A 12,500-nucleotide genomic window follows, 5' to 3' on the forward strand; every position below is an offset into this window, starting at 1 on the left:
GTGTAATCTGTCTCTCTAATATGGTCATACATTGGGCAGGAGGTTAGGAAGTGCAGCTCAGTTTCCACCTCATTTTGTGGGCAGTGAGCACATAGCCTGTCTTCTCTTGAGAGCCATGTCTGCCTACGGCGGCCTTTCTCAATAGCAAGGCTATGCTCACTGAGTCTGTACATAGTGAAAGAGCATAGTCAAAAAATCTCTCTCTCTTTCTCTTTCTCCCTCTTTCTCCCTCTTTCTCCCTCTCCCGTGAGCCAGGTTTATAGGAGAGGAGGGAAAGTGTGTGTGTTGGACCAGCCTGGAGTGTCTGTCTGTAATGTGTTTGTTTACATACACACTAATATTAAACTGATAATGGCAGTAGGTTGATTATGCAATAGAACATGTAAACATCTTTACATCATCGTAAACAAGGTCATAATCACAGTAAGTATAGGCCTGGTTTTTAAATGACTAGGACATGTAAACATCTTACATCATCGTAAACAAGGTCATAACCACAGTAAGTATAGGCCTGGTTTTTAAATGACTAGGACAGGTAAACATCTTAAATCGGCGTTCCAGAGGTGTATTTGATCTGAGCATGTGCCAGCATCAGCCGAGCGAGTTCAGAACAACTTTAAATATCCATCTTAGAAATAGTTCACACAAATAAAGTTTATGTCCAAACTCAGAATCAAATATCACAAATTAACAGCATTCTCACATACTGTAGGTGGGCTTAAGGTCAGGGGTTTGGGTTAGGAAAGGGGACACTCAGCTACAGAACAGCAGTCTCACATACTGTAGGTGGGCTTAAGGTCAGGGGTTTGGGTTAGGAAAGTGGACACTCAGCTACAGAACAGCAGTCTCACATACTGTAGGTGGTCCTCTTGTCCAGGTGGCTGAGGGCAGTGTGGAGAGCTATTGAGATTGTGTCATCTGTGGATCTGCTGGGGCGGTATGCAAATTGGAGTGGGTATAGGGTTTCTAGTGTTTCTGGAGATGACGTGTGCCATAACCAGCCTCTCAAAGCACTTCCTGATTTACAGATGTGAGGGCTACAGGGTGGGGGTCACTCTGGCATGAAGCTTTGGAGGTATTAGGAACAGGAATGATCCTGGTTATCTTTAAACATGTAGGGATTACAGACTGGGACAAGGAGAGGCTGATCTGCACATGCTCTGACAGACTGGGACAAGGAGAGGCTGATCTGCACATGCTCTGACAGACTGGGACAAGGAGAGGTTGATCTGCACATGCTCTGACAGACTGGGACAAGGAGAGGTTGATCTGCACATGCTCTGACAGACTGGGACAAGGAGAGGTTGATCTGCACATGCTCTGACAGACTGGGACAAGGAGAGGTTGATCTGCACATGCTCTGACAGACTGGGACAAGGAGAGGTTGATCTGCACATGCTCTGACAGACTGGGACAAGGAGAGGTTGATCTGCACATGCTCTGAGAAAGCTCCCTGGAACAGTCCAGTCTTGTGAGCGTTGACCTGATTTAAGACCTTGCTCACGTCCGGCTTCGGAGAGAGAGATCACCCAGTCTTCTGGTTCGGCGCGGCGCGGCGCGGCGGGGGGGTGTTCCCCTCTACGTCACAATAGGATTCTATGAGTTCTAACTTCTGTTGATAGGGATGTTGATAGTGATGTTGATAGGACACTAATAGTTTATGGAATCCCATTGTGAGTAGAGCGGGACACTATTTGGCATGACAGGCCCTCACGCACGGTACGGTGTTGTTGTTGACGAAGCATAAAATGAGTTGAGTTTGTCTAGAAAAGAGGCATGGTTGGGCAGGTCACGGCTGGGTCTTCCTTTGAAGTGTGTGTGTGTGTGTGTGTGTGTGTGTGTGTGTGTGTGTGTGTGTGTGTGTGTGTGTGTGTGTGTGTGTGTGTGTGTGTGTGTGTGTGTGTGTGTGTGTGTATGTCCATGCGTGTGTGTGTGTGTGTGTGTGTGTGTGTGTGTGTGTGTGTGTGTGTGTGTGTGTGTCCATGCGTGTGTGTGTGTGTGTGTGTGTGTGTGTGTGTGTGTGTGTATGTCCATGCGTGTGTGTGTGTGTGTGTGTGTGTGTGTGTGTGTGTGTGTGTGTGTATGTCCATGTGTGTGGAATGGATGTGTGTGTTTGTCCATGTGTGTATGTGTATGTCCATGCGTGTGTGTGTGTGTGTGTGTGTTACCTTCTCTGGAGTGGAGCTTGTTTTAATATGTCATCCTACAGATGATACTGTGATACATCGGCAGGGTAGCCTAGTGGTTAGAGTGTAGGGGCGGCAGCGTAGCCTAGTGGTTAGAGCGTTGGACTAGTTAACGAAAGGTTGCAAGTTCAAATCCCCGAGCTGACATGGTACAAATCTGTCTTTCTGCTCCTAAACAAGGCAGTTAACCCACTTTTCCTAGGCCGTCATTGAAAATAAGAATTTGTTCTTAACTGACTTGCCTAGTTAAATAAAGATTAAAATACATAGATTAACTTCTAGAATGATTATCCAACATGTCTCTTGTTCCTTTTCTCAGTGCTGGAGTGGGCCGGACTGGTTGTTTCATCGTGATTGACGCCATGGTGGAGCGAATCAAACACGAGAAGACAGTTGACATCTACGGTCACGTGACCCTCATGAGGTAAATGGGATGTTGAATCACTTTGTTTGGGCTGGGCGGGGCTGGGCGGGGGGATCTATCATCCAACAAGCGTTAATTTTCAGAACGTTGAACCAACTGCCACTGTAGGGGACCACGTAGGAGCAGACATTATATTAATTATATTATAATCTTTTTTTTAATAATATTTTTCAGACTCTTTTCAGTAAATGCTAACTAAATGCTAACTGAAACCAGGACTCTGTGATTACCAGTGTTACCAGTAAATGCTAACTGAAACCAGGACTCTGTGATTACCAGTGTTACCAGTAAATGCTAACTGAAACCAGGACGCTGTGATTACCAGTGTTACCAGTAAATGCTAACTGAAACCAGGACTCTGATTACCAGTGTTACCAGTAAATGCTAACTGAAACCAGGACTCTGTGATTACCAGTGTTACCAGTAAATGCTAACTGAAACCAAGACTCTGTGATTACCAGTGTTACCAGTAAATGCTAACTGAAACCAGGACTCTGTGATTACCAGTGTTACCAGTAAATGCTAACTGAAACCAGGACTCTGTGATTACCAGTGTTACCAGTAAATGCTAACTGAAACCAGGACTCTGTGATTACCAGTGTTACCAGTAAATGCTAACTGAAACCAGGACTCTGTGATTACCAGTGTTACCAGTAAATGCTAACTGAAACCAGGACTCTGATTACCAGTGTTACCAGTAAATGCTAACTGAAACCAGGACTCTGAAACCAGGACTCTGATTACCAGTGTTACCAGTAAATGCTAACTGAAACCAAGACTCTGTGATTACCAGTGTTACCAGTAAATGAACCCTGACTGAAACATTCAACTTTTAGGTCCCAGCGGAACTACATGGTGCAGACGGAGGATCAGTACGCCTTTATCCACGACGCGCTGCTGGAAGCTGTCGCCTGCGGCAACACCGAGGTTCCGGCGCGGAACCTTCACGCCTACATCCAGAGACTGACCCAGATAGAACCGGTGGAGAACGTCACGGGCACGGAACTGGAGTTCAAGGTGCGTTGTCAAGGTTCTAGGGTTCTGTGGTGCTGTTCTAGGGGGGAAATAATGTTGTGTCTGTGAGATCCAGGGCCTGCGTACCTCGGTGCCCGGGTTCAAATCAAATATTTAAATATTGATCATTTATTTTGACCGAGACGTGCGGCGACAGCAAGAGTCATCAATTTCAGATAAAATGTCCGAGCAAAACAGCACCTCTCTGTCTCAGTATGTGTAGACCATGTATCTGATGCTGTCTGGACAGTGAAACAGCACCTCTCTGTCTCAGTATGTGTAGACCATGTATCTGATGTCTCAGTATGTGTAGACCATGTATCTGATGCTATCTGGACAGTGAAACAGCGCCCCCCTCTGTCTCAGTATGTGTAGACCATGTATCTGATGCTATCTGGACAGTGAAACAGCGCCCCCTCTGTCTCAGTATGTGTAGACCATGTATCTGATGCTATCTGGACAGTGAAACAGCGCCCCCTCTGTCTCAGTATGTGTAGACCATGTACCTGATGCTGTGTGGACAGTGAAACAGCGCCCCCTCTGTCTCAGTATGTGTAGACCATGTATCTGATGCTGTGTGGACAGTGAAACAGCGCCCCCTCTGTCTCAGTATGTGTAGACCATGTATCTGATGCTGTCTGGACAGTGAAACAGCGCCCCCTCTGTCTCAGTATGTGTAGACCATGTATCTGATGCTATCTGGACAGTGAAACAGCGCCCCCTCTGTCTCAGTATGTGTAGACCATGTACCTGATGCTGTGTGGACAGTGAAACAGCGCCCCCTCTGTCTCAGTATGTGTAGACCATGTACCTGATGCTGTGTGGACAGTGAAACAGCGCCCCCTCTGTCTCAGTATGTGTAGACCATGTATCTGATGCTGTGTGGTCAAGACGGGTATAACATGTTAACGGCGTGACATGTCGTCCTCTTTTCTCGGTCAGATGGAAACATCATGACTTGTGTTCGTGCCACATTAAAAGATCATCTATTTCTCCAATTAAATGACATGTACTATACTCTAAAAACCCTAAAAAATGAAGAAACGTGTAGGATATAGGAGGTTCCTTTTCCTCTTGTGGAAATGAAACGCCCGTCCAACTGATTCCCTTCTGACCGCCGGCCCTGCTGAGAGCTCAGTGTTCCATCGACTTCCTGTAGTTTCCTCTCTGTCCCTCTCTAATGAGCTGTTGTTCTTTCTCACCCGAGTCAAGCAACGGTCAGACTGTGTGCGTGTGTTTTTGCGTGTGTGTGTGTGTGTGTGTGTGTGTGTGTGTGTGTGTGTGTGTGTGTGTGTGTGTGTGTGTGTGTGTGTGTGTGTGGTGGTTTCGCTGACGCAGGATAAACTCTGGTTCACATGTGTGTGTTGAGACAGCCAGGGGGCCTTTGGTTTCCTCTCCCACTTCTCTTCTCCTCTCTTCTCTCCACCCCCCTTCCCCCTTCCTCCTCCTCTCCCCCTCCTCCCCCTCTCTTCCTCCTCCTCCACCCCCTCCCCCTCTCTCTTCCCCCCCCTTCCTCCTTCCTCCTCCTCCCCCCTCTCTTCCTCCTCCTCCTCCTCCTCCCCCCTCTCTTCCTCCTCCTCCCCCTCTCTTCTCTCCCCCCCCCCCCCTTCCTCCTCCTCCCCCTCTCTTCCTCCTCCTCCCCCTCTCTTCTCCCCTCTCTCCTCCTATTTGTTAGACTCTGTGCAAACTGAACTGTATAGCGGTCATACTCTGTTCTATAATTCATTATGTCATGTGATATTTTCATGTGATATTTTCTTATGAATTGTTAAGCCATATCCTATCTTGTTATAACACACTATGTCGTGACATATCGCGTCCCACAGCATCTAGCCAATGCTAGGGGTCAAGCTTAAATATTAAGTCGTGCACTGTTCTGTTCTGCTGTGTCATTCTACGTCACATTATAACACCCTATGTCACATTATAACACCCTATGTCACATTATAACACCCTATGTCACATAATTACAGGATGTGTAGCTATGTCACATTATAACACCCTATGTCACATTATAACACCCTATGTCACATAATTACAGGATGTGTAGCTATGTCACATTATAACACCCTATGTCACATTATTACAGGATGTGTAGCTATGTCACATTATAACACCCTATGTCACATTATAACACCCTATGTCACATTATTACATGATGTGTAGCTATGTCACATTATAACACCCTATGTCACATTATAACACCCTATGTCACATAATTACAGGATGTGTAGCTATGTCACATTATAACACCCTATGTCACATTATTACAGGATGTGTAGCTATGTCACATTATAACACCCTATGTCACATTATAACACCCTATGTCACATAATTACAGGATGTGTAGCTATGTCACATTATAACACCCTATGTCACATTATAACACCCTATGTCACATAATTACAGGATGTGTAGCTATGTCACATTATAACACCCTATGTCACATTATTACATGATGTGTAGCTATGTCACATTATAACACCCTATGTCACATTATTACATGATGTGTAGCTATGTCACATTATAACACCCTATGTCACATTATTACATGATGTGTAGCTATGTCACATTATAACACCCTATGTCACATAATTACAGGATGTGTAGCTATGTCACATTATAACACCCTATGTCACCATCCTCCCCTTCATAGCGCTTGACCAGTGCGAAGGCCCACACTTCCCTTCTCCTCGCATGTCATATCTCGTGATACAATATGTAATGCTATGTCACATTATAACACCCTATGTCATCTCCCTCCCCCTCCATAGCGGTTGGCCAGTGCGAAGGCCCACACCTCCAGGTTTGTGAGTGCCAACCTGCCGTGTAACAAGTTCAAGAACCGTCTGGTGAACATCATGCCCTATGAGTCCACCAGGGTCTGTCTGCAGCCAATCAGAGGAGTGGAGGGGTCAGACTACATCAACGCCAGCTTCATAGACGGATACAGGTGAGGAGGGAGGGGTCAGACTACATCAACGGCAGCTTCATAGACAGATACAGGTGAGGAGGGAGGGGTCAGACTACATCAACGGCAGCTTCATAGACAGATACAGGTGAGGAGGGAGGGGGTCAGACTACATCAACGGCAGCTTCATAGACAGATACAGGTGAGGAGGGAGGGGGTCAGACTACATCAACGGCAGCTTCATAGACAGATACAGGTGAGGAGGGAGGGGGTCAGACTACATCAACGGCAGCTTCATAGACAGATACAGGTGAGGGGGAGGGGGTCAGACTACATCAACAGCAGCTTCATAGACGGATACAGGTGAGGGGGAGGGGGTCAGACTACATCAACAGCAGCTTCATAGACGGATACAGGTGAGGAGGGAGGGGGTCAGACTACATCAACGGCAGCATCATAGACAGATACAGGTGAGGGGGTGGGGGTCAGACTACATCAACGGCAGCATCATAGACGGATACAGGTGAGGGGGAGGGGGTCAGAATACATCAACGGCAGCATCATAGACGGATACAGGTGAGGGGGAGGGGGTCAGACTACATCAACGGCAGCTTCATAGACGGATACAGGTGAGGGGGAGGGGTCAGACTACATCAACGGCAGCTTCATAGACGGATATAGGTGAGGAGGGAGGGGGTCAGACTACATCAACGGCAGCTTCATAGACAGATACAGGTGAGGGGGAGGGTCTTATGGTAGCAGCCAACTTTAAACAATCAAAGATGGACATTTCTTCCTGAAAACAGCAGATATTTATTTGAAATTGTCCATTGATTGGATGTGTCCATTGATTGATGTGTCCATTGATTGGATGTGTCCATTGATTGGATGTGTCCATTGACAAAAACATTTGTGTAGGACATATAAGAGAGGATAGAAATAGTTATTGTAATACAGTGCTTCTCAAACCTCTCCTCGGGGTCCCCATCAGTACCATAGATATATTATTATAGATACACCTCTCCTCAGGGACTCCATCAGTACCATAGATATATTATTATAGATAAACCTCTCCTCAGGGACTCAATCAGTACCATAGATATATTATTATAGATAAACCTCTCCTCAGGGACTCCATCAGTACCATAGATATATTATTATAGATAAACCTCTCCTCAGGGACTCCATCAGTACCATAGATATATTATTATAGATAAACCTCTCCTCAGGGACTCCATCAGTACCATAGATATATTATTATAGATAAACCTCGCCTCAGGGACTCCATCAGTACCATAGATATATTATTATAGATAAACCTCTCCTCAGGGACTCCATCAGTACCATAGATATATTATTATAGATAAACCTCGCCTCAGGACTCCATCAGTACCATAGATATATTATTATATATAAACCTCTCCTCAGGGACTCCATCAGTACCATAGATATATTATTATAGATAAACCTCTCCTCGGGGACTCCATCAGTACCATAGATATATTATTATAGATAAACCTCTCCTCAGGGACTCCATCAGTACCATAGATATATTATTATAGATAAACCTCTCCTCAGGGACTCCATCAGTACCATAGATATATTATTATAGATAAACCTCTCCTCAGGGACTCCATCAGTACCATAGATATATTATTATAGATAAACCTCTCCTCAGGGACTCCATCAGTACCATAGATATTTTATTATAGATAAACCACTCCTCGGGGACTCCATCAGTACCATAGATATATTATTATAGATAAACCTCTCCTCAGGGACTCCATCAGTACCATAGATATATTATTATAGATAAACCTCTCCTCAGGGACTCCATCAGTACCATAGATATATTATTATAGATACACCTCTCCTCAGGGACCCCATCACTACCATAGATATATTATTATAGATACACCTCTCCTCAGGGACCCCATCACTACCATAGATATATTATTATAGATAAACCTCTCCTCAGGGACTCCATCAGTACCATAGATATATTATTATAGATAAACCTCTCCTCAGGGACTCCATCAGTACCATAGATATATTATTATAAATAAACCTCTCCTCAGGGACCCCATCAGTACCATAGATATATTATTATAGATAAACCTCTCCTCAGGGACTCCATCAGTACCATAGATATATTATTATAGATAAACCTCTCCTTAGGGACTCCATCAGTACCATAGATATATTATTGTAGATAAACCTCTCCTTAGGGACTCCATCAGTACCATAGATATATTATTATAGATAAACCTCTCCTTAGGGACTCCATCAGTACCATAGATATATTATTGTAGATAAACCTCTCCTTAGGGACTCCATCAGTACCATAGATATATTATTGTAGATACACCTCTCCTCGGGGACTCCATCAGTACCATAGATATATTATTATAGATAAACCTCTCCTCAGGGACTCCATCAGTAGCATAGATATATTATTATAGATAAACCTCTCCTCAGGGACTCCCAGATGTTTCAGCGTGTTGTTAAAGCCCCTGAACTATCTCACACGATTCACCTAGTCAAGGACTTGATGATTAGTTAAATCAGGTGCTAGTTCTAGAATAGATCAAACACATGGAACGGCTGGGGGTTCCTGAGGAGAGGTTTGGAGCGGGTGGCAGTCCCAAGGAGAGGTTTGGAACAGCTGGGAGTCCTGAGGAGAGGTTTGGAATGGCTGGGAGTCCTGAGGAGAGGTTTGGAATGGCTGGGAGTCCTGAGGAGAGGTTTGGAATGGCTGGGAGTCCTGAGGAGAGGTTTGGAATGGCTGGGAGTCCTGAGGAGAGGTTTGGAATGGCTGGGAGTCCTGAGGAGAGGTTTTGGAATGGCTGGGAGTCCTGAGGAGAGGGTAGAGAACAGCTGGGAGTCCTGAGGAGAGGTTTGGAACGGCTGGGGTTTCTGGGGAGAGGTTTGGAACAGCTGGGAGTCTTGAGGAGAGGTTTGGAACGGCTGGGAGTCCTGAAGAGAGGTTTGGAATGGCTGGGAGTCCTGAGGAGAGGTTTGGAACAGCTGGGAGTCCTGAAGAGAGGGTAGAGTACCACTGTTGTAATAGATGAACAATTCTATCAAAAAGTAAGATAAGAAACAGACAAAGCAAAACCAAACACAACAGCACCGCCTGGAGTGGAACACAACAGCACCGCCTGAAGTGGAACACAACACACCGCCTGGAGTGGAACACAACAGCACCGCTTGGAGTGGAACACGACAGCACCGCCTGGGGTGGAACACAACAGCACCGCCTGGGGTGGAACACGACAGCACCGCTTGGAGTGGAACACGACAGCACCGCCTGGGGTGGAACACAACAGCACCGCCTGGAGTGGAAAACAACAGCACCGCCTGGGGTGGAACACAACAGCACCGCCTGGTGTGGAACACAACAGCATCGCCTGGAGTGGAACACAACTGCAAAGCCTGGGGTGGAACACAACATCACCGCCTGGGGTGGAACACAACATCACCGCCTGGGGTGGAACACAACATCACCGCCTGGGGTGGAACACAACAGCACCACCTGGGGTGGAACACAACAGCACCGCCTGGAGTTTGCTAAACGGCATTGGAACTTGGATTGGAACCAGTGCTATTTATTTATGTATTTTATTTTATTTAACCTTTATTTAATTAGGCAAGCCAGATAAAATAAAATATTTATAATGACGGCCTACCAAAAGGCAGAAGGCGTCCTGCGGGGACAGGGTTGGGATTAAAAATACAAATATAGGATAAAACATCACGACAAGAGACCACAACACTACATAAAGAGAGACCACAACACTACATAAAGAGACCACAACACTACATAAAGAGAGACCACAACACTACATAAAGAGAGACCACAACACTACATAAAGAGACCACAACACTACATAAAGAGAGACCACAACACTACATAAAGAGAGACCACAGCACTACATAAAGAGGCCACAACACTACATAAAGAGAGACCACAACACTACATAAAGAGAGACCACAACACTACATAAAGAGAGACCACAACACTACATAAAGAGAGACCACCACACTACATAAAGAGACCACAACACTACATAAAGAGACCACAACACTACATAAAGAGAGACCACAACACTACATAAAGAGACCACAACACTACATAAAGAGACCACAACACTACATAAAGAGACCACAACACTACATAAAGAGAGACCACAACACTACATAAAGAGAGACCACAACACTACATAAAGAGAGACCACAACACTACATAAAGAGACCACAACACTACATAAAGAGGCCACAACACTACATAAAGAGAGACCACAACACTACATAAAGAGAGACCACAACACTACATAAAGAGAGACCACAACACTACATAAAGAGAGACCACAACACTACATAAAGAGACCACAACACTACATAAAGAGAGACCACAACACTACATAAAGAGACCACAACACTACATAAAGAGACCACAACACTACATAAAGAGAGACCACAACACTACATAAATGGACCACAACACTACATAAAGAGAGACCACAACACTACATAAAGAGAGACCACAACACTACATAAAGAGGCCACAACACTACATAAAGAGAGACCACAACACTACATAAAGAGAGACCACAACACTACATAAAGAGAGACCACAACACTACATAAAGAGAGACCACAACACTACATAAAGAGACCACAACACTACATAAAGAGACCACAACACTACATAAAGAGAGACCACAACACTACATAAAGAGACCACAACACTACATAAAGAGACCACAACACTACATAAAGAGACCACAACACTACATAAAGAGAGACCACAACACTACATAAAGAGAGACCACAACACTACATAAAGAGAGACCACAACACTACATAAAGAGACCACAACACTACATAAAGAGGCCACAACACTACATAAAGAGAGACCACAACACTACATAAAGAGAGACCACAACACTACATAAAGAGAGACCACAACACTACATAAAGAGAGACCACAACACTACATAAAGAGACCACAACACTACATAAAGAGAGACAACACATAAAGAGACCACAACACTACATAAAGAGACCACAACACTACATAAAGAGACCACAACACTACATAAAGAGACCACAACACTACATAAATGGACCACAACACTACATAAAGAGACCACAACACTACATAAAGAGACCACAACACTACATAAAGAGAGACCACAACACTACATAAAGAGGCCACAACACTACATAAAGAGAGACCACAACACTACATAAAGAGAGACACTACAACACTACATAAAGAGAGACCACAACACTACATAAAGAGAGACCACAACACTACATAAAGAGAGACCACAACACTACATAAAGAGACCACAACACTACATAAAGAGAGACCACAACACTACATAAAGAGAGACCACAACACTACATAAAGAGGCCACAACACTACATAAAGAGGCCACAACACTACATAAAGAGAGACCACAACACTACATAAAGAGAGACCACAACACTACATAAAAGAGACCACAACACTACATAAAGAGAGACCACAACACTACATAAAGAGAGACCACAACACTACATAAAGAGAGACCACAACACTACATAAAGAGGCCACAACACTACATAAAGAGAGACCACAACACTACATAAAGAGAGACCACAACACTACATAAAGAGAGACCACAACACTACATAAAGAGAGACCACAACACTACATAAAGAGAGACCACAACACTACATAAAGAGAGACCACAACACTACATAAAGAGAGACCACAACACTACATAAAAGAGACCACAACACTACATAAAGAGACCACAACACTACATAAAGAGAGACCACAACACTACATAAAGAGACCACAACACTACATAAAGAGACCACAACACTACATAAAGAGAGACCACAACACTACATAAATGGACCACAACACTACATAAAGAGAGACCACAACACTACATAAAGAGGCCACAAC

The 12,500-nt window shown here is 44.6% G+C and overlaps 1 protein-coding gene across 1 annotated transcript in view; it reads left to right on the forward strand.

Moving 5' to 3' along the window:
* The window catches only part of LOC112239990 (receptor-type tyrosine-protein phosphatase S), a 68,177-nt gene that overhangs the window by 32,083 nt on the left and 23,594 nt on the right, over positions 1–12,500 (forward strand). Inside the window, 3 exon segments of the mRNA XM_042316074.1 lie at positions 2,506–2,610; positions 3,447–3,627; positions 6,399–6,577. Coding sequence (XP_042172008.1) covers positions 2,506–2,610; positions 3,447–3,627; positions 6,399–6,577 — 465 coding nt within the window.

This window comes from Oncorhynchus tshawytscha, unplaced genomic scaffold (assembly GCF_018296145.1).
Source record: "Oncorhynchus tshawytscha isolate Ot180627B unplaced genomic scaffold, Otsh_v2.0 Un_contig_852_pilon_pilon, whole genome shotgun sequence".
NCBI classification, from domain to species: Eukaryota; Metazoa; Chordata; class Actinopteri; order Salmoniformes; family Salmonidae; genus Oncorhynchus; species Oncorhynchus tshawytscha.